Below are 21,445 nucleotides of genomic sequence, written 5' to 3'. Positions count from 1 at the left end.
ATTCACACATAATGAACTCCAGTCGAGCCAAGGCTGCATCATTAGGCCCTGTCTCAAAGGGGGAAAAAGGAACAGAACGAGAGAATGCAACTGTCTGGAGCCGGGTCATCACAAAAGGTCCAGAGGGCTGTTTCCTTTGATCCATTTGCAGTCCGACCCATTAGGCATGCTCTTCACACCTAGCACAGTCCCCACGCAGAGTACCTGCTGCCTCCGTGGGCTCCCCGTGCAGTGCAGGTCATCAATCACACAGACTGGAAGGAAGTGCCAATCCAAGCAGACACATGGTGCCTCTAAGCACAGGAAGGGCTGCGTCACCCTGGGGACAGAGGAATGGGCCACATGAGACCCACAGAAGCATCTGAGTTGCTCCTTACAGTTTTCCTGTGGAGAATAAAGGAGCACATTGTCTTTGCTTATCTCTGACTGCCAGCTTCAACGTATGCTCTTCTGTCATTCATAGAAATTATGCTAAAGAACAGAACAAAAAAATAAGTCCTAGCCCATCAAAGCCATCTGATGCGAAGCAGGAAAAGACGCGTGATGAATATGTCAACACTTCCAAGTTTTTTATTTCTTCTCTAAAGCAATTTCATCTGCAGGCGAATCCTGCATGTACTCTAGGGCTAGGCAGGATCTCCATTCCCATACCCCAGAAAAAAAAAAAAAAATGATGCATTTATTTCACTTTACGTTTTGTACAGCTCAGTGGGAAGGCAGGTGCAATGTAATTTCTGATGCATTTTAAGGTGTGACATGTCAGTTCTCTTTCCTCCTCCAGGACACAATCCTTCTAAGCCCAAGGTTGGGGGATTTCTTTTGCCTCCAAGCACATTAAGTACATAAATCGTTCCTCAAGAAAGAAAATAAGGCTCCTGGACTCGTGCTTTGTCTATCACGGAAACGAAAGGCCAGTCTGTGAGGCATTATATCATTAGATCCATCTGCAGTGTGCTCAAATCACTCCCAAAGACTAATTCTCCAGGGTATTGCTTTCTTAGAACAACAGACAGACAGCGGTTGTTTCTTATGCACAGGTAACTGAAAGCAGGTTCCCATCTCCCATAAATTTATCTTCTCTCTGAAAAGTAAATGTATCTCAACATGTGGTCCCAGGTTCTGAAGGGTTGCAAGCTGCCCTTCCACTCCAGGAGGCAGAAATCAGTACTGGTATGGAGTGTGCAGGTTTTGATGGGCAGAAGCCTGGAGCAGATCCTGAGCTTGTATTAGAATGCCCTCTGCTGGTCACTAGCCATAATCACTAAGCCTGGGGAAAGGAAAACTTGTGAAACCAGCTTAGCTTTGGACTTCCACATGTCCATCAAATCCACAGCTGGGGTCTGTTTGCCTCTAATGTAAAATGCCATGATGGTGTTGAAGTGTGACAGAAGGAGAGGCTTGCAACTGGGTCCAAAGGACACAGATCTTAGAGTCTTTGTGCACTACCCTCTGTGTACTCTGTGTTTCCTGGGGACAGAGAAGACGCGTGTGAGATATTTGCTTAGGTGACTAATTAAATGAATGGATCCAGCTTGTAAGTAATGGATCCTGGGTACCCACTGTGAGCTTGGCTCACCCGAGAGCACGTGGATTCTGTTCTGCTTTCCAGGGTGTATTTAAGTCATATTCTTGCCTAGGTCTCAGAAGCATTTCTGTTAAGATAAGGAAATGTAATGAAGATTTTGAATGGTATCTTCTTTGAAAAGCCTTTCCAGGTAGAAAGGAAGAGGGTATACTCTGACAGTTACAAATCTAAGGGAAGGACACCCCAAAGGAAGTAGAGTCAATTGGAAGCATGAAGGAAATCATTCAGTAAGTGTTGTCACAACGTTCAAGCATGTCCTCACCCACAGCTACCAGCAGAAGTTACACTGTAAAAACAGATGGTAGAGCTAGCTTGCTCCCTCTACCAACCAGACTCCCTGTCCCTGTGACAATAGCCTTAGGTTCCAGACTGCCAACACTGTGGCCTCGGCCTGGGCCTCTGTATTTAACCCCTCCTGAGTTGAATCTCACAGCACACAATTAGGCTAGCTTTGAAATAACCCACAGGGGTCTGCATCCCCCAATACGTACACCATTACTAAAGTCCTGTCCAGCTGCCCAGCGGTGGCTGCAAAGGAGACAGGGTCATACCAATTACTAAGTGAGGAGAAGGGTGTATGGTAAAAACACAAGCCAGAGACAGTGTGGAGTGTCCTGTTCTACACCTGTTTCCCCACACTACCCATGTCTCCCAAGAGAGCATTGCAGCAGCCTAGTACTGCAATGGTGGAACTTCAGACCCTGGGCTGTCCAGTTCCACGGCTTAGACAGTGCCAACTAATTTCTGTGTCTCTGTTTCCTCAGCTATAGAACTGGGCCAGTCAGAGCATGTGTCTAGAGAATATTGTGCACGTTGATTGAAATAGTATGTGTTAAATAAATATATTGGATTGATCTGATGTCAGTTGCCTTTCAAAGGAATGGTAGATGCTGATGGATGGAGAAGGAAATGGACTTCTGAAATTTGAATGTGAAGTGCACCCCCACAGGCCCATGAGCTTGAACACTTACCTATCTAGTGATGTTGTTTGGTGAGGCTGTGGAACACTAAGGAAAGAGCTCTTGCTGGAGAGCAGAAGACATTAAGATTTTATAGTCTGGTCCCACTTCCTGTTCTTTCCTTGATTCCCACTTTGGATACCACATTACCAGCTGCCTCACACCTACAACCATGCCTTCCCCACTCTGACGGACTGTATCTCCTTAAACTGAAAGCCAACTAGAAAGGCTTCTTTTGGCTATCAGCAACAAGAAAAGTGACTATAAATAATGTAAGGCCCAAACTGCTTTTCAGTTTGTGGGATGGTATTTGCACTGGTTCCCCAAGAATCTGAGGGAGCAGACAGACTGTCAGGAAGTAGACTTTCTCTGAATATTAACTGAGGAACTGGGGTGTGGACATGATCCACAGTAAGTCCAGTATCATTATCATGGTGAGATCCAGGGTCTGCAATAGCCTATGACTTTTATGGAGTAGATCTGAACACACAGTGCTGTTCCAGACCAAATCTAATTAGCCCCAGGATAATGACTGTCCTCAGCCTTTTCTTTCATAGTTTTAAACACATATATGCACCTACATGTGCACATACACACACACACACACACACACACACACACACACACACACACACACACACACACACACACACACACACACACACTGCATGTATTTACACTCAGATGCTGCCATTCAAAAGAGAAGCAAATAGGAGCTAGAAGATGGCTCAGGGGGGAAGTACTTGCTGTGCAAGTATGAAGAATTGAGTCTGGGTCACCAGCACTCAAAGAGAAGACATGCACAATGGCACCTATCTGTGACCCCAGTGCATGGCAGAGAGCAGAGAAAGATGGATCTCAGAGCTTGCTGCCTGGCTAGTCTCACCAAAATGGTAGGCCTCTGGTTCAGAGAAAGACCCTGCCTCAAAAAATAGAGAGTAATAGAGGAAGACACCCAGTGTTGACCTATGGCTTCCAAACACATTCACAATTCATACACACACACACACACACACACACACACACACACACACACACACCTTATCTGGATTTTTTTTCTATTTTCAATTCCTGACCATGTCCGATAAACTTATTGGAACAGGCTCCAAACACTGTGTTAAAATTTCAAGTGCTTCCAAAGAAAGGAAGCTGACTTCTAGAGCCAGCATAACTGGGCACTTACCCCAAATTCTCAAGCCACTCCCCCTGAAATTGAAATGCTATTCCTGGCACACCTTCCTGCCCTCTCATGTGGAACAGTTGAATGGCATGGTTCTCAGTCCTCTGGTGGTGACCATCCTTTTATTCCATCCTGAATTCCATGTTTGCTGCCAGACCTACCAGCAATACAATACAGATAGAGCCACCACACTGAAAAGAATGTGTTTGCTGAGTTGGTTTCTTTTTAACATCAAGGACTTTAACTACATTACAGTTAAATCAATAAAAATGTAACCTTTTCAACCACATCAGATGAGCTCATTTGTATTGGTAGTCTCTTTCCACCATTACAGTGTGGCAATTGCAAAAGGAGCCAGGTCAACTTAAGCTTTATTGAAAGACCATTAAGGAAACAAATTCAAACTCATTTAAATACTGAAGGCAGTACATTTAAAAAAAGATCAATACAGTAAGAACACTCAGGTTGCTTTACTTAAACAACCCACATATGAGAATTATTTCACCATCACAGTTGAACAAACCCATAAGCCTAGGAGGCTGCCAGTGATGGGGCAATGCTATTTCATTAAATAGGTTTGGAGCCATGTAGCCCTTAACTTGAGCCTGATTAGACATACTGTGCTCCAGCTTTCTTCCCGTATTTAAAACATCATCATCTGGCAAAGACTCGCTGATCAATGAACACCATTTGCTTAAGGAAGCCATTAGCTCCCTGGGTTAAGGAAGCACAAATGGTAGGAAGTGTAGTTTTGTTTCTTTAAGAATAACAAACACAAGTTAAGGCTGCTGGGAAGGGCTCATGGGAGTCATGAAAATCCCCTCCTAGCCATACTAATTTGGCATCATGCTCCATATATCTACCAATAGAATGTGTTAGACTAAATATTGACCACTGACTCCATGGACTTAGTAGATTTAGATTGGACATAAACCTCTCTATGCCTCAGGGTCATATGCCATAACCCTTTCCTACATACTTCCCTGTTTATAAGAATCAAGAGGATCACAAATTTCCTCAAGTTCTTCCTTGAAAACTACAGTATATATTGCAAACTCTTGTCACAGAATATACTCAGAAGAATTATCAGACAAGTCTTTATTGGCTACAAGTCCCACCCATAACTAGTCAGTGTCAATTCCCTCTTACATGACCACTACTGGGTATATATATATATATATATATATATATATATATATATATATATATATATATATATATACATGCAAATGCATGTAATCAGCTACTGTAATAGAGAGGCTGAGGCAGAAGGATTATAAGTTGGAAACCACTTTGAGCACCTTAGTGAGACTCTGTCCCAACAATTTAAAGAGGTGCTGGGATGTTTGCTTGGTGGTAAAGCACTTGCCTAGCAAGCATGAGACCCGGGTTCAATTCCTAATATGGTGGAGGGGAACCAAGTGTGGGGGTTTTCTAATTATAAGGCTAAAGGCATTCATTTGGGTGAACTCGAGGACACAGGGAATCTAAGTATTTATCTAAGTATTCCCAATCAGCCCACCTCTTACTTGTGGACACCTTTACAGCAATTCTCCATCTTAACACTATTGACAGACAAGTGTGTTGCAGTTTCTCCCATGATAAAAGAAAACATTCTCTCTCCACTTCCCCATTTCTTTGCTTTCCTTTGCAATAAAACTCTTGGAACTAGAAATGTATGTTTGGTGTCCTGAGTCAGCTTGAACCATCCTCTTTATTTGATTTTACTTAAGTATGAATTGTATGTAATGAAGACCAGACAGAGGAAAAGACAGAGTCGTGCATACAAAGCTTCGCCTTCCACAAGACAAGTTACAAGAGATGGAACAGTGTGCAGAACATTATAAGCCAGGGAGGCTACTCTAAGCCTTTCTATTCAGAGTGATTTGGGGGCTTGGATTCCATAAGCGCGGTGTAGTGAGACCTAGATTTCATAGTAGAAACTGGTCTCCAGCCCTTGTCTGTGCCCTGGAAATCAGGCTGAGTCCAACTGTCTGATCATGTGTTTGGTGAAACAAAGAGAGAAGAGACACAGACACCCCTCACCCAACTCCTGAAAAGACAGCCCTCTCTCCATGGCTGGACTCAACTTCCATTCTGTGAGCTTTCTCTTGACCCAAAATAGCCAAGTGGTTCCCTGAGGATGGAGAACAGGTGTCTGTCTGTCTGACCCACAATATATATGCCCAGCATGAAACTTGGCACCATCTATGCTGCAAAGCTGCCTATGGTGGCCAAGAGCACTCTCGGAGTTTTAGGGTTTAGGGAAGGGACACAGCTTTTCAAACACGAAATCCCTCAGTGTTGCATATTACACAGTCATTAGGCCTTTTATGTGTCCCTCTGGAGAAATGTCCCATAGCCCTTCAACCTGTGCCATGCTGGAATCTGTGTGTGTGTGTGTGTGTGTGTGTGTGTGTGTGTGTGTGTGTGTGTGTGTGTGTGTGTGTATCTGTATATGTGTGTGTGTCTGTATGTGTGTGTGTCTGTGTGTGTGTCTATGTGTGTATGTGTGTGTCTGTGTTTGTGTCTGGATCTGTGGGCACCAATGTGTGTCTGTGTGTCTCTGTCATTCTGTGTGTGTCCCTATCTCTGTCTGTCTCTCCCTCCGTCCCTCCTTCCCTCCCCTCTCCCCTTCCCTTCTTCCTCTCCCTTTCTTTCCTCTCCCTCCTCCTCATCTCTTACCTCCTTCTCCATGTCACTCTAGCCTCTTCCACTATTTGGGGCAAACACAAGTTGACTCTTCCCTCATTAATTCATGAGTTGTGTTTCCCCCAAAAGAATCCAGGCACCTTAATCCATTTTGCACTATGTTCTTATGGACACCACCAGTTTAACTTCTGGCAGTCTCCAAGGTGACTGACAGCAAAAATTCTCGTGGAAATCCTGTGTACATGTGGAGGATGATTCCATGTGGTTTGTTGAAAGGCTAAGTGAGACAGATTGTCAGGAGGCACACTGAGTCTCATGCCAAGCCCTCCCTCTCCTTAAGAGCAGTCTGCATACCCCCTAGCATCAGGTTACCCTGTGGCAGTCACTCCACACCCTGGGTGGCCTATGGGACAGGTCCACTGCCAACAGGTGTAACCTTCTTGGCCTGTGACTAACTGACGCTAATGTAACCGTCTCCTCACCGTGCTGATTGAATGATATTCTCCTGGGAGGGGCACATTTTCAAATGAACTCTATGTCTAGAATAGTCCTAGCAAGAATGCTGCATTCACAATTTGACAAAGTAGCCACTTTTTTCAACACAGACCAGTCCCCGCCTCCGTGGGCAGAGAGTGGGAGGTAACTGTCTGTCATCCATACCAGAGTGAATCAGGAGCCTAGCTTAGAGTCTCACTTTTATCAGTGGCCTTCCTAAGGGTGCCAGACACAACTCACCAGGAGTTCACTTGGGGACCATTCTCAACACCCTCCTTGGAACCTGTTCTGAACAAAAATTACGGAGAAGTATCCTAGTTAGCTTCGGCTGTCAACTTGACACAGCCTAGAGTCGTCTGAGGGAGTCTCAACTGAGGAATTGCCCAAATCAGAGTAACCTGTAGTCATGTTTGTGAGAGACAGTCATAATTGATGACTGATATGGAAAGGTCCAGCCCACTGTGGGTGGTACCATTCCTAGGCAGGTAAGCCTGGCCTATATAGGAAAACTGGCTGAGCATAAGCCCAAGAGCGAGCCAAAAAGCATCATTCTCCTCCATGAGTTTTGCTTTGACTTCCTGCTTAAGTTCCTGCCCTGACTTCTCTCAAAATGGATTGCAATCTTTAAGCTAAAATTAACCCTTTCCTCCCCTCAGCCACTTTTCAACAGAAAGGGAACTAGAATACAAAGAAAGACTAGAAGGGGGAAAAAGGCCTGTTATTCTCACAGAGTCTGCCTTGTCTCTCGAAGACTTCCATGTCCACACTCCTTCATTCTTCTCATGGAATCCATGATGCCAGAACCATAGCCTCATACAATGCAAGCAATGGTATAACTGCTAGTGGGTATCAAAAGCCATGCCACCTAACTTTATTTTTCATTCCTCTTCTGTTTCCTGCCCCTTTTCCTTCATATACTTGCTTTTATTCCCAAGTCATCAAACTAGGTTTTGCCTTGAGCTCTTCAGGGAAAATAGGATATAGAAATTAATGCATTGATGCTTATGTTAATAATTGTTATGTGTGATGACTTCAGTCAATAGCTCTTTAAGTGAATTTAAATATAAAATAGATTCAAACCGTGGACTAGTCCCATACTGAAATTCTAAGAAAGAAACGTTAGAGACACTAGACACTGCTACAGATATCATTGCTTAAAACCCTGTGAATAGCTTCTGAATTTTCATTTGCAAGTCAGAGACACAAACCTGAAAGTATTCATTTTTTTTTTTTTTCTGACTAAATTCTTTGAAATGATGTAGTGTTTGGACCATTCATGCTACAACTGTCTTTGAAGCTGATGCTATTAGGTAAATGCTACTAACTCAGCTATAAAGTAAGAATTTCTCCTTTCATTTATGGATGTTTATTTTTTCAGTGTACAGATTTATTGATACTAAACAATTTTCTTGGCTTTTAAGAAATCACCTGCCACCTTAAGTAATATGTGGTGTCTCTCCAGTAGGTGGAGTATTACACTAGAGAAAACGGAGCCACGTATAAAGACTAATCTTTTTCTTTTTGTCATTTTGAGAAATTTTTTATATAAAACATAAATCACTTAATGGGCTCACTAATTCCTTTAATTGCATCAATACAGCGGGATCCAATTACACTAGACCTTAAGAGGCAGATATATTTTACTGATTGCATTACCATAATAATGATGCCATAATGACAATCGAGAGCGCTTGGAATACCTCTCATTCTAAAATGCTTATCAGGCCATACATGAAGCCTCCTGGCATCTCTAAAAGAGAAGTCACGTATATGCAGAGCAAAGAAAGATCCACCTTGAAAGCCTTCATCTCCCCAGAGCGTTCTGCCTATAAGGAAGGAACATCCCTCCTGTCTTTGGTAATGAGCCAAAGCCTCACATGACCACTTCCAGTCTGAGAACTTGGTCAGATCACTAATGTCCCCTGGGACACCCTCTCCTCCTTCACAGTCATTAAAAGGTGATGAACTAGATGTCCCTAAGGCCCCTCCCTCCTCTAAAACCCCTGATTGAACCTGGCCTTGATAGAAGCGTTTTCTTAAGCCCAAGTTCTGGGATCTAATTTGCAGAGATCATCAGGAGCATATGGCAGAGACAATTCCTAATGCACAGTCTGGGTCTCAAAACTGAGAGCTGCAGAATGATGCCCTGGTGAGATAGATGCCCTCTCCCCACCCTCTAGCCACTGTCGGTTGGCTGCAGTGCAAGTGGGTTGAAAAGTCACAGTTTAAGTAATGACCCAGAGCTGGGTCTCAGCAAAAGAGTCTTCTCAGAGCCCTCACAGGCGAGCGTAGGAAATTAAGATTGCTGAGGTACAGAGAAGCACAGTGTTTGCAAAGAGCCCAATAGTAAGTACAATCGGGCCCACCTCCTCCTCACTTTACAAATGAGAAAGCTGAAGACCAGGAAGGCACTGTGACTTATTGACATCACACAGATATGGTGGCAAAGATAGGGATATCCCCAACCCATCTCCCAGCTGCCCCTTCTTCCTCACACTGGACTTCAAGAGCTGGTTTTCAGGGGCCTCCTAATGATCAGCATAAACAGAAAAAGAAGACATAGAGTCTGTGACTCCAAAGAACAGGGATGAGGTCCTGTCAACCGTCTTTACTAGAGGATGGTTGGGAAAGCAAGCCTTCGACTGACTGACTGGCTTCCCTTCTCTCATTTTCGTAACCCTCTCGTTTGGATTGGAGAAAGCCTCATTACCATGGGTTTTCACCCTTAGGAAAAAAACATGTATAGACTTGGAGAAACAGACTCAAGAGATGGACTGTCTGCTTTGACCCTGGCTACCTCTGCCCTCAGGAGACAGCCGTGCACTTCTCCTTACTCTAGAATGGCGCCACTCTCCTTCCGGCCCGCTAGGGTCATTCACTCTCTCTCCTGGCTTGTCCACCTGTGGCTAGCTGCAGTGTTCATGGGCTCCCCCTGCATAAGGCAAGCACTCCTGTACATTCAAGCCGCTGCCCAAACGCCCTCATTGCCAACCCAATGGCAAAGGCTCTGCTCGCTCTTGTTCTGAAGTTCTGCTACAGATAAAGAGTTTCTCATCCTCTTTCTTCTCCTTAAGTATTTCTCTAAGTCAGCAGGACTCAGATCAAGTCTATACAGAAGACAATGTGGCTGCACATTGCTTCTGCCTCCAGGCCACTTTTGAGATGGGCAGGGAAGCCATACAGGTGACCAATAACAGCTATGTGGTTCCAGAAACTGGTTATGTTGAGACCAAGATTCTTAGGGCAGTGAGGAGTATTCCAAGGCATGAAGAGATAGAGCCCCAAAAAGAGAGTCTATTCTTCTTCTTGTTGTTGCTGTTGTCGTCTTCAGGGTGGACCAGGCTTCCTCACTCCAACCAGATGTCCTTAACAGTTTACAAGCACATCCATCAACTGAGTTACTCATATAACATTCTCAAAGAACAAATGTTCTAAAGGGAGAACTGGGGTACCCATAGCTCTACACACACACACACACACACACACACACACACACACACACACACACACACCAGCAGCATGCTTCAGCCAGTGATTCTTTTAATAAAGCTTATGTTAGCACCCATCAAGTTACAAGCCCACTCCCTATGGATCAGAGATCGACAAGTAAGGCTAAAGGAAACGAAAAAGACACAAGAGTCTAGACGTCTGTTGGTGTCTCAAGGGCTCCACCATTGAGAACTGTCTCTTCTCTGCCTGCTCAACCTAGAGATCAACACTTCACAAGCATGTGTGATATCAGATAAATGAGGTGTGTTCCTTGTCCTCAAGAAGTCATGGTCTCCAAGGATAAAGAGAATAGGGCTATACACCATGACTCATGGTAGACCCATAAGCAACTCCACATGTTCTCTTCCATTCCCGTTAGTGGTCATCCTGTGTCTCCTCCATTAATGAAGGCGGGTTGGTTCTAGAGTCAGAAGGAGGCAGAAAACCATAGGTGAATTCAGTCTTGACACTGTGGATGTCTTGTCCTTCCCCATTTTCTCTTGTGGATGGCCCCAGGCCTGTGGATGCCCCATCTGCTGGCCCCCAGTAGACTGTGGATTAATATGGGAGGGGAAGGAATGGCCCTCACCCACAAACACTGTTTTCCTTGAAGTCTACAGGAGTCTGTGGTTTGGAAAGGATGGGCCGATGGATAGACTGTGAGCTGGTAGTGAGTACTCACTTTGTCCTTGCTCATGTTCATGTCTTTAGGTTCAACTTAGAATCAAAGCGTTCATCCAAGTGGTATGTTCTGGGCTAGAGATGTAGCTCAGATGGTAGAGGGCTTGCCTAGCACACATGAAGCCTGGGGTTTAACCCCCAGCACTCCCATAAACTAGGCCTGGTGGCACATGCTTATAATCCCAGCACTCAAAAGACAGAGACAGGAGTTCAAAGTCACCTTCAACTACATAGTAAGTTCAAGGCCAACCTGAGATACATGAGAGCCTGTCTCAATTAAATTTTAAAAAATGAATGAAAGGATGAACGACTATATGGATGAACCGGATATGTTCTACACTCAATACCTCTAATTTAACTCTAAGTGTTACTCAAAATGAGGCATCAGGACAGGGACAAGAAATCTCAGGCCTTATTAATACTTCCTTACGGCAGAGGCAGGGTCTGCAGCAGAACTGTGCCCTAGCATCTCAGGAGAAGGTGCCTGGTCCCTCCACTGCCAGGAACAGTCCATGAAGTCTAGGTACTTCCTCTCTGTGCCTCCCTTAGCTTCTCTGTTCCATCCCTCAATCACAAACAGGCTGATGAAATCCCTTCCAACTCTGCCAATGCAAACTGTGGCTTAAAAATGGAAATGAACTGAAACTACACACTAATACCTGCAAGGCCATTAAAGCTTTACATCCCTGTGTAGAACATGAGGCCCAGACAGCATCAGTATGCTTTCAATGGCTTCATGGTAAATGTTGAACAAATTAGTGTCCCCTTAAGGTTGTCCTGGGGCACATGGAGTCACAGTCTTTAATTTTAATGAGACTCTATTACACAATCTCTTATCGCCTCTTAACTGCCAGGAAAATGACCACCAGCTTAATGTTCAGCAAAATAGCTCACTTGGACCTCAAAGAAATTACCTTGAAATTATTACACTTAACCGTGGCCAATGCACCAGGGTTCATTTGAGAAGAGGCGGCCACCTGGCACTCCCAGCAAAAAGATACGTCATATCCTTGGGCTTTTCAAGTTTAGCTTCTTCTGGCCTTATCTGATTTGATGCATATTCCCTTCAGAATGTAAATATTTAAAATGCAGGTGACACTGAGTCCCTTTCCTGATTGACAGGGCCAGGCAGCTTCAGCTGAGGAGACTGTATCTATGCTAGCTTGTTTTATGTCAGTTTGACACAGGCTAAAGCCATTTGGGAAGAGGGAACCTCCACTGGGGGGAAAAAAAAAAATCTCCAACAGATTGGTTTGTATACACGCCTGTGGGACATTTTCTTGATTGATGTGGGAAGGGCCAGCTTACTGTGGGCGGTGCCGTCCCTGGGCTGATGGTCCTGGTGCTGTAAAGAAGCAGGAGGAGCAAGCCATGGGGAGCAAGCCATGAGCAGTACCCCTCCATGGCCTCCGCCTCAGCTCCTGCCTCCAGATTCCTGCCGTGACTCTCTTCGATGTGGACATGTAAGCTGAAATAAGTCCTTTCCTCTCCACGTTGCTTTTGGTCATGGTGTTTTGCCAGGAAGGAGGGATATGGAAGGTTTCCAAATGCTGGATGCTAGAGGTAAAACTTAGCATCTCCACCTGGGCCTAGGGAGTAAGTCGTCCTGGGACAAAGCGGTTACTAACTAGACAGACTGCTTGGGGAAGAGAACATTTGCTCAGGTTTGGGGTTGCACGGGGTCCTTCATGCTCTTGTATCAGCTTCCTACTACACTGTAACAACACACATAAGAACACAAATTTAGAGACCTAAAGCCACATAGATAGTTTTTCTCGCCATCTATAGGTAGTCTGGCATCAACGTGAATGGCTAACGCCAAGGGCTCAAAGGCGCCACCTTCTGGACGGACGCACCCCTGCCTCTTACAACGGATGGGTGCTGTACTTCTTACTGGTCCTTCCGAAAGCCACAGTGCCTGTAGCTTCCCATGTCTGACAGGAGAACTGGTTCCTTTCCCCTTGTTCAGCTTCCAGAAGCTGCCTGCATTCCCAGCCCTTACCCACACCGTTCCTGCTGCTGGCTTTAATGTCACGGTGTCTCCTCTTCACTCCGACCTCCAGGCTCCCTCCCACAGGGGTTCCTGCGATCCCCCAAGGTCTGTGAAATACTCTCCCCACCTCTTACCCACCACGTCTTCACAGTCCCGCTTGCTGTGTTCCGGTCAGCAGAACTAGGCAGTGGGTGTCTCTGGGGTCCCGGTTCTGCCCACCACATCTCCGTTCTGTGGTAATTCCAGAGTGCTCTCTGCCCTCTGCCATGGCCATGAGGAACCTAAACCGTCAGCTGTCTTCCTGGGAACTGTTCTCCCTTCTCTGTTCTGCTCACAGCAACGCCCCTGTTCTCACCACAATCCTGTGCCTACCTACAGCTTCCTTCCCAGCCACGAAGCAGATGGGGTTGGGGGTTCTTGGGGAAGTGAGAGAGCAGGTGTATGAGGCAGGGGGATTCTCAGCCATGGTGGGAGGAGGAGTGGGTAGTGTTCTCTTCTCTCCCAGCGTCCCTCCTGCTGGTCTTCATTGAAGAATTTCTTCCTGCCTTCCAGCTTAACTCCATGGCTGTTAAAAGCCAGCATTTGCCATATTTTAATTGTGATAAAATGCTTCTCCTAACTGAGCAGGTCATATGGATTGGAACGCTTTAGCATTTCCCTTGGATTTTTGTTCCATTTTGTTGTTGTTGTTTTATTTTGTTTTTATTTTCTTTGCTTTGCTTTGGGACAGGCTCTCACGCTGTCGTCCAGGCTGGTCTTGAACTCACTGGTCCAATTCCTAGCACCCACATGGCAGCTCACAATCCTCTGTAACTCCAGCCCTGAGAGAACTGACATGCTCCTTTGATCTCTGTGGGCACTGAGTGCATGTAGGACACACTCATACATGCAGGTAAAACACCCATACACATAAAATAAAATGGTTGGTTTTCACCCAATTTTTAAACAAATGGAAAAATAATTAGCATTAATTATCACATGGTGGTATTTTTTCCTGAAAGTCTATATTATTATTTTTCTGTGATAGATATATATTAGTTTATCCATTTTAAGTGCATTAGCAAAATATATTACTTTATAAGGAATATTTGAGTGCTCCCAGGAAACCCACTACTGTGTATACTGAGTTAATATTGTTAATTTTTAAAATCCTGGCTTGTTTTGTTTTGTTTTTGTTTTTTCGAGACAGGGTTTCTCTGTGTACCTTTGCGCCATTCCTGGAACTCGCTTTGTAGACCAGGCTGGCCTCGAACTCACAAAGATCCGCCTGCCTCTGCCTCCCGAGTGCTGGGATTACAGGCGTGCGCCACCACCGCCCGGCTTTTTTTTTTTTTTTTAATGAACCATTTTGGGGCAGAGTATCACTGTGTGATAGTAGAAAGGACCTTGGCGTTTTACTGGTTTTAACAAAGATACACTGTAGTTACCCAAGTGGGCCATTAGAGGGCGCCAAAGCAGGTCGCTTATATTTAGCAGCAGAACTGGAGTGTCTTGGTCCCAAGGCATTTCTAGCAGACTTAAAATAGGCAAAAAATTCTTTGGATAGAATAAATGTTTGTTAGTGATATATTTTAGTACATTTTCAACATACAAAAAATTTAACAGTATCACTTCCTAAAGGTCAGGTTCTCAAAAATTCCAGAGATGTGTAGACTCTAACACTTAACTCTGTTAACGATCTCTAAGTTGCCAGGAAGGATCCAGACGCTTGGTAATAAGGATTGCTCATGGAGTGGCCAGTTGTCAAGGGCATTTACCAGTATCCAGTGTGGTACAGCCCCCACTCCACCCGCGACAAGTCACTACTCTTCCTCCGCACACCACACAGGGCCACACCACACCGAACCTGCTTCCTGATGACCCACACCTGTCTCACTGCCCTGAGCTGGTTTAGAACTCTCTTCTAAAGAATGCGTGTGTCACAGAAAATTCAAAGAGCTTGCAGCTGGGGACGCACAAGAAGACCATAACTGTCATGTCTGTGATGTTGTGACTCCATTGTTTGCACCTGCACATGGGGAATGTGACCAAGAATAATGTGCATTGCTCCAGCTGTCACTTTTGATGAATTTCCTCTCTTCCATTTGGGAAGATCAAATTCTGCCAGAGGACATGCGCCCTTCACCACCACCACCTCCACCACCACCTCAGCCTCTAGGGATGCTAATTGAGGCAGAAAAATCTCATCTCCTATGAAAAGAAATGTGGCCATATTAAACTACAGCATGGGTTAGGGATGGGGTGCATCTGAGGGTTAGCATTCCTCTGTGATCAGATAGCATCAAAAAGTGGAGTTAACAGTTCAGTGAGAGAATCCTTTTTAAAACATAACTATCAGTATAGCTCAGAGGTCAGCACTGGTGATCAAGTCAAGCAGGTCTACTCTATGAAAATGAGGATGGGTCCTAATCCAGCCAGCAAATCACTCAGCTCAAAAGACGAGATGGCCTCTATTTCCTCAGGCTGGACTTGAGGTCCTGCGCTGTTGAAATCATTTCCAGAAACCAGGGTTCAAAGAGTGATGTCATCACTCCTGGGATAGTGACATTCTAACAGTGTGTGTCATGTTCTTCCCACAGCTTGACCATTATCCTTCTGCGAGTTACCATCTGCCCAGCTCCTCTGACACGTTCTTCAATTCTCCCAAGTCGCTCTTCCTTGGAAAAGTTATAGGTAAGTCTTTGGTTCTTCGGGTATGAGTGCAGTAAGTGTGAATTTGTATTTTTAACTATAGACCTCTCTCAGTGAGGTCACCCTAGCATCCTTGTACGAGGAAACCTAGGTGGTGGTTGACAGCAGCTCACAGGAGTGTTACAAAATCCTCTTTGGGGTATTGTTCATGTGATACCCTGAGGCTGCTAATTACACCTGTGATGTGAATTATGATTAGCATAGAGTGCAGCATCTCCAGCAGTGCCTGAGATGGAACTGCCATTATATGACATCTATTATAAAGCAAAATGCAATTATAAACTCCCAGCTCCCCTCAGTAAAATGTGTTCTTTTGGTGTATTAAAGGCCTCTGCCTATACACATTTAATTTAACTTCTTCCTGATGATTCACCCCTAAGAAATTTGTCTAATGTCATCTGCAGATTATAAGGTCATGAAGTAGAGGACGCAACTTTGTCCTTCCCTTCCATATAAGAAATAGTCTGAAAAGGCAGGTGCTATTGCTTATGAATATTTTCAGTATTTTACATGACGTCCACAAAATTTCTCTTTCCTGTGAGAATGTCTGTCAGGAAGTAGATGCCGGTGTCAGCAGGAAGCACAGCCCACATCTCGGGGGATGAAAGATCACTTATCCTGAGCCACATAGGCATGACTGTGGCCAGGGAGCATGGTTCAGATTGACCCCAAATAACACCTTCCACTGTGGAAATGATTACATGGGCTTTCACAGTCACAGGACATGTCATAAATCAAAGCACTTTTCAGACACGTTGATGGGATATCAAACAGAGGACTTCTGCTGTATATTGTTTCTGATGGTGTTCTTAGCCTTGGGGTTGGTGAAGAATCCTTTGTTAATACATTCCGAACTTCTACCTGAGTGAACACATGTTAGGTGGGCAATGAATAGTTAAGAGGACTGGAGATGATAGCTTGGTTCTGGATCTGCAACATTCCAACTCTTCACAGTCACAAAGTTCTCATCAGTCAGCCTTTAAAACATTTGACCTAGGTGTGGTTTTTTTTCTGGGCTCTTCAGGTCAGAGTGCTAACATACAGACTTGGGGAAAGGTCACTGTCTAGTGGACAATGGTAATGCTATCTCACTAGGCCATTTTGCCCACTGTACAGTATGGCAATTTGTAAAGCCACAAGTTTTTCAAAACTGAATTTATTCACAAAGCAGCCAGACATGAAGAAAAGGAGTCTCTGAAGCCATGTGCACCTCCCCAAGATAAGGTTTAGGGGTTTTCATACAATAAGGAAACAGGGTGTTAGGAGGTGTGAAGGAAGGTGACCAGAGGTCAGGAAAGGATGAAGTGATCAGTAGCCTGCATATGCAAACACTGTCCCCATAGAATATGGCCCTGATAGTGTGATCTGAAGGTTGCCTGTCAATCACTTATGCAGACCCAAAACACAGGGCTTCAACCAATTTGAGCTAGGCAAGGTTGTCTGAAAAACACAATCTGTCCTTACCAAGGTGACCTACTGTTAATCCCAAAGATGGGAGGAGAAATGTGGCAAGGTGGTCAAACCAAGGTAGTCATAGCAAAGTAGTCAAAATAACCTTTTGAAACAAAGGTAGGGTTGCAAGATGGTGTTACAACTTTTTGAAACAAAGGCATGATAGCAAGGTAGTCACATGTGACATCAATAACCTTTTGAGATGGAGGTTGCTGCTTCCTGGAACAGGCAGTACATAGCCATGTGTAGTTAAGGCAGGGCACAGCCCAATCTTTGAGAAACAGATTTAATCATAAACAGGAATCTGCCCAGTTTGTCTTTCTATAAGATGGTTTTCAAGCCTAAGATGGAGGCAGACTGGTTCATCACTAGCACGCTTGAGATAAGCAGCCTAGAGTCAAGTCAACAGGGTCTCACTTCACTATTTAGTTAGGAGTCTCCAAAAACAACTGAGCAAGCTGAGAATACAAGGCCAGTGCTGCTGGAAGCTTCTTTGGCATTTCCCTGGGTTCTACAGAAAGAGCCTTCACTTGAGAGGGAGAACAGCTCATGCCTCTTATAAGAAAAAGAAGTGCTTAGCTTCATTATGAAGGCTTGGTACATCAGCCAGAGAGCAGTAATTAAAATACAGCTGCAGGGTCAATATGAGGAACAAGCAGGAGACCAGGCCTGTAATGAAAGCGATAACAGACATTTACATAGAATCTCACCTACAGAGACTCCATTTTAAGCACTTCAGCTGTATTAACCCCTTTGACTTTCGTCACAATTCCAGGAGGGTATTGAGACCTTTACCTCCCTTCACAGAAGACAAAACCCAGCACAAGAATGTAAAGTAGCTGCCCACTGCCCCCTGGCTGACAAGCAGCAGAACCAAACTGGAAGCCAGGCAGGAAGACACGAAGCCAGCTCTTGACTAGGGTGCTGTTGTCTCTGGGGCAGGAAACACGGAAATGAAAAGGAGACAGACAGCAAGAATCAATGGGGAAATGCAAGGCTAAGGTAGACCAGTAAGCGCTGAGGTTTCTATGACATGCCAGAAAGTGGAAAACCAGGAACACATCCATCCTGGTGCTCACTGAGACAGTTAGGCCACCAGGCCAGTAAGAACCCAAGAAGGAGAGGCTGCATGTTCTCTGAGTCAGCAGAAACGGTGGTTGATAGCAAAGGCAGAATTGGAACAAAGAGAGCTGCAATTTATTGGCTGTCAGGCCTTAGATTTCTTTACAGTGTGAACAAATAACTAAATAGCTACTCTTTAATCCCTTGTGTCCTAAAAATAACATGCTGGCATGATGTCAAATATAGGTCTAACTACATTGTCCTTGTTGGTAGTTTCTAGAAGTGCTTTGCATTTAAAAGTTCTTATCATGATTTCATGAGAGAAAATGACAAATTTTGTGATATATCTAATGTATACATGAACATAATGTGTAAATGTCACAGCAATCCAATGAAACAAGATCTGTCATTACCATCCCCTCTTACACATGAGACTGAGGGTTACTCATCTGACGTTTGGGAAAGTGGTTTTGAAGTCATACCACCCAGAATGTGCCCTGTCTCTTTAGAAGGGGGCCCATCAGAAATTGGCTCTCATCCTCCCTGATCAGTGAGATCCCCGTAGATCAAGGCAGGAGCAACACTGAACGAATGTCTGTTGAACTAACAATCATGAGAAGAGAATCAGAATGAACGGCATTGATACAGCACGTGATGGCAAGACTTGTGGTGACACAGGAGTGGTGACACACAGTGAGGTCAGCACAGAGATGACGTCAACCTTCACCTGGTTCACAGCCTTGTCCTTTGTTGGGAGTTTTTGTTTGCTCGGTGCGTGCATGCTTGCTTGCTTGCTTGCTCTGCTTCACTTTGCTCTAGTCAGAGATCTGATGAAAATGAACTAGAAAGAACGTGGGCCTAGGAATCTGGCAAAGCTGGTTAGACTTGAATTCAGGCCTGTCTGTGAAAAAACTCTGGGTCCTCTCATGCTAATACTTTGTGATGTAACCTCTCAGAGTCTGGAGTTCCTCAAATGCATCATGGAAAGCTCACACATCTGCCTCCGAGTTGTTGGTTCCCTGAGGATGAAGATGGTGGGCACTTGTAAAAACTGATCTGTCAATAGTACCCATCCCAATGTAAAACAAATGCTTAAAGAATAGTTGTGGAGGAAGTGAACTACCCTTTTACTATTAATCTGGCAACACCTGAGAGAGGGCCGATCCAACACAATGCTTGACACACAAATAATGGAAGTACTGGCACTGCTGGATGCTGGCTGTGTGCCAGCTGTCCTGTCACATGCTGTCTGTACAAGACTCTCTACATTCCTCCCAACACCACCCCAGACCACTGCAGCCTCACCAGCCCCACTCACTAGATACAATGGCACTCTTAGACTGTGACAACCAGGAAAGGCTCCAGACACTACCTAATGTCCCCAGGATGACAAAATCACACCAGTTGAGAGCTACTAGCTTAAAATGACACAGTTAATCCATAGGACGCTGGTGTAGGAAAAGTGTGATGCTTGGCCCGTGACAGCGGCTCTGCTGGCTGGTAACACCTGCACGCTTAGGAACAGAGGGGAAGCAAGGAGAGCAACTGATACAGTCAAGACACAATTTTGCTGCAAAGAAGTCAGAGCCAAAACCAGGACATATGGGTGGCTGGGGAGGCTGCTTTTTACTACCTCATCAAGCTAGGAATCCTTAAATGTGTCATCACTTATTAGTACAGGCAGGAGTATTTCTAAACTTCCCTTTGAACACAGTATATAGTTCAGTGAGAAACATTTGCCTTTTCCAGATATGTAAATACTCCTCTGAAAAGATGCATAGGGCTCCCAACAGTTATCTCATGCACTCCAAAGGTTCGACAACCCCTAGAGACTAGTTTTTGCTTTACTGGGTCAACTGCTAATCAGTAAGTGATCCCATAAAAGGAGAAGGAGGCAAGTCTAAATAAATAATGCAGCTTCCCACAGAGTCCTTTAATGAGCATTGCTTGAGAAAGGGTTTCTGGAGGGTAGAAGGAGACAAAGACCTCATCAAGGACAATGTGAGCTTCCTAATGGGAGAGGAAACAAAAGTGAGAACTTGGCCTGTCTGTCCTGGCTGAGCATGGATGCCCTGTAATCCTGAGTCCTTTAGCCCAAAGTCAGGCCCCCAGCAACTAGCAAAAAGAAAAACCGTCAGAACGAGTTGTGCCGACTTATCATTTACTACCTAAATGAGGGCCTAGATTTTGAGTTTGCTTTTTAGCAGCAAGTTGTCTCTCAGGAAATGTAATTTGAAACCTGAAGGAAATGGAGAGGGTCCTGTATCTGTTCTCCATTTCCAATAGTTCTATCAATGCCTTGAGTAAAGACACTAATACCATGTTTAATGACAGCACACACTTGAGAGGGATGATCTAATGTGCAGGATGATGGTTGGTAATCTTTCAAACGTGTCTTGACAAGGTAGAAAGATGGGATACAAATAATGAGGTGAAATGTAATAGAGATTAAACTTAATTCCCGCACTTAGAAAGAAAGGGAAAAAAAAAAACTCTAAAGGGTATTAGAGAGATTCACAGGGTCAAGAAAACACTCAGGTGGGTGGTGTGAGCCACATCTTATGGTGACTGACTCTTCAATGAATCTAATATAGAACCACTAGGGGTGCGATGTCTGGAGCGTCTGGTGTGGGATTCTAGTCTTCTGATGAGAACAGATAGATACACAGACCCATAATCAAAAGGCCTGGGAACAGTTATCTAGGGAGAGTTATGACTTGAGACAAACTGAGGAATTAGTCGACCGGGACCCGCTGAACTGACTGGAGCAGGTTCAGTGATTCCAAGTTTGAAGGGAGAAACCCCATCTCTGCAAGTGGGATGACCTCTTCCTCACAAATGAGCAGCCTCTGCTTTGAGGTAGTGAGGTCTGAATGGTCGAGAGCATTCCAAAAGATAATCAATGGAAATCCACCTGCTACACTACAGAGCTTTCTGGACTGAGTAAATCCAAACTAGACGAAGCCTGTGTGCCTTTGCAACTTCAAGAGGGATGGTGGGAATATGCTTCGATGAAAGAGTGAGAAATGCAGTATCTGTCTGAGGTCAGAGATGGTAACTATATTCTGGGTTGCTTGATATCACCTACTATATGAATATATCACAGCTATGAATTTTGATTCAGTATACTGAGTATCACACCACCATAAATCTGTTATTGAACAGGCAACCAGTATGCTCAGGGTGGCAGTATTCATTTTCATTTG

General features: G+C 44.6%; 1 protein-coding gene across 1 annotated transcript in view; it reads left to right on the top strand.

Annotated features, from left to right (window-relative positions):
- Cntnap2 (contactin associated protein 2) overlaps positions 1 to 21,445 on the top strand; it is a 2,080,708-nt gene that overhangs the window by 1,952,147 nt on the left and 107,116 nt on the right. Inside the window, exon 21 of the mRNA XM_036182111.1 lies at positions 15,614 to 15,707. Coding sequence (XP_036038004.1) covers positions 15,614 to 15,707 — 94 coding nt within the window. The remainder of the gene's footprint in view (positions 1 to 15,613; positions 15,708 to 21,445) is intronic.

The sequence above is a fragment of the Onychomys torridus genome, chromosome 3, assembly GCF_903995425.1.
Source record: "Onychomys torridus chromosome 3, mOncTor1.1, whole genome shotgun sequence".
NCBI lineage: Eukaryota > Metazoa > Chordata > Mammalia > Rodentia > Cricetidae > Onychomys > Onychomys torridus.
This window is presented reverse-complemented; position numbering and strand designations above follow the sequence as displayed.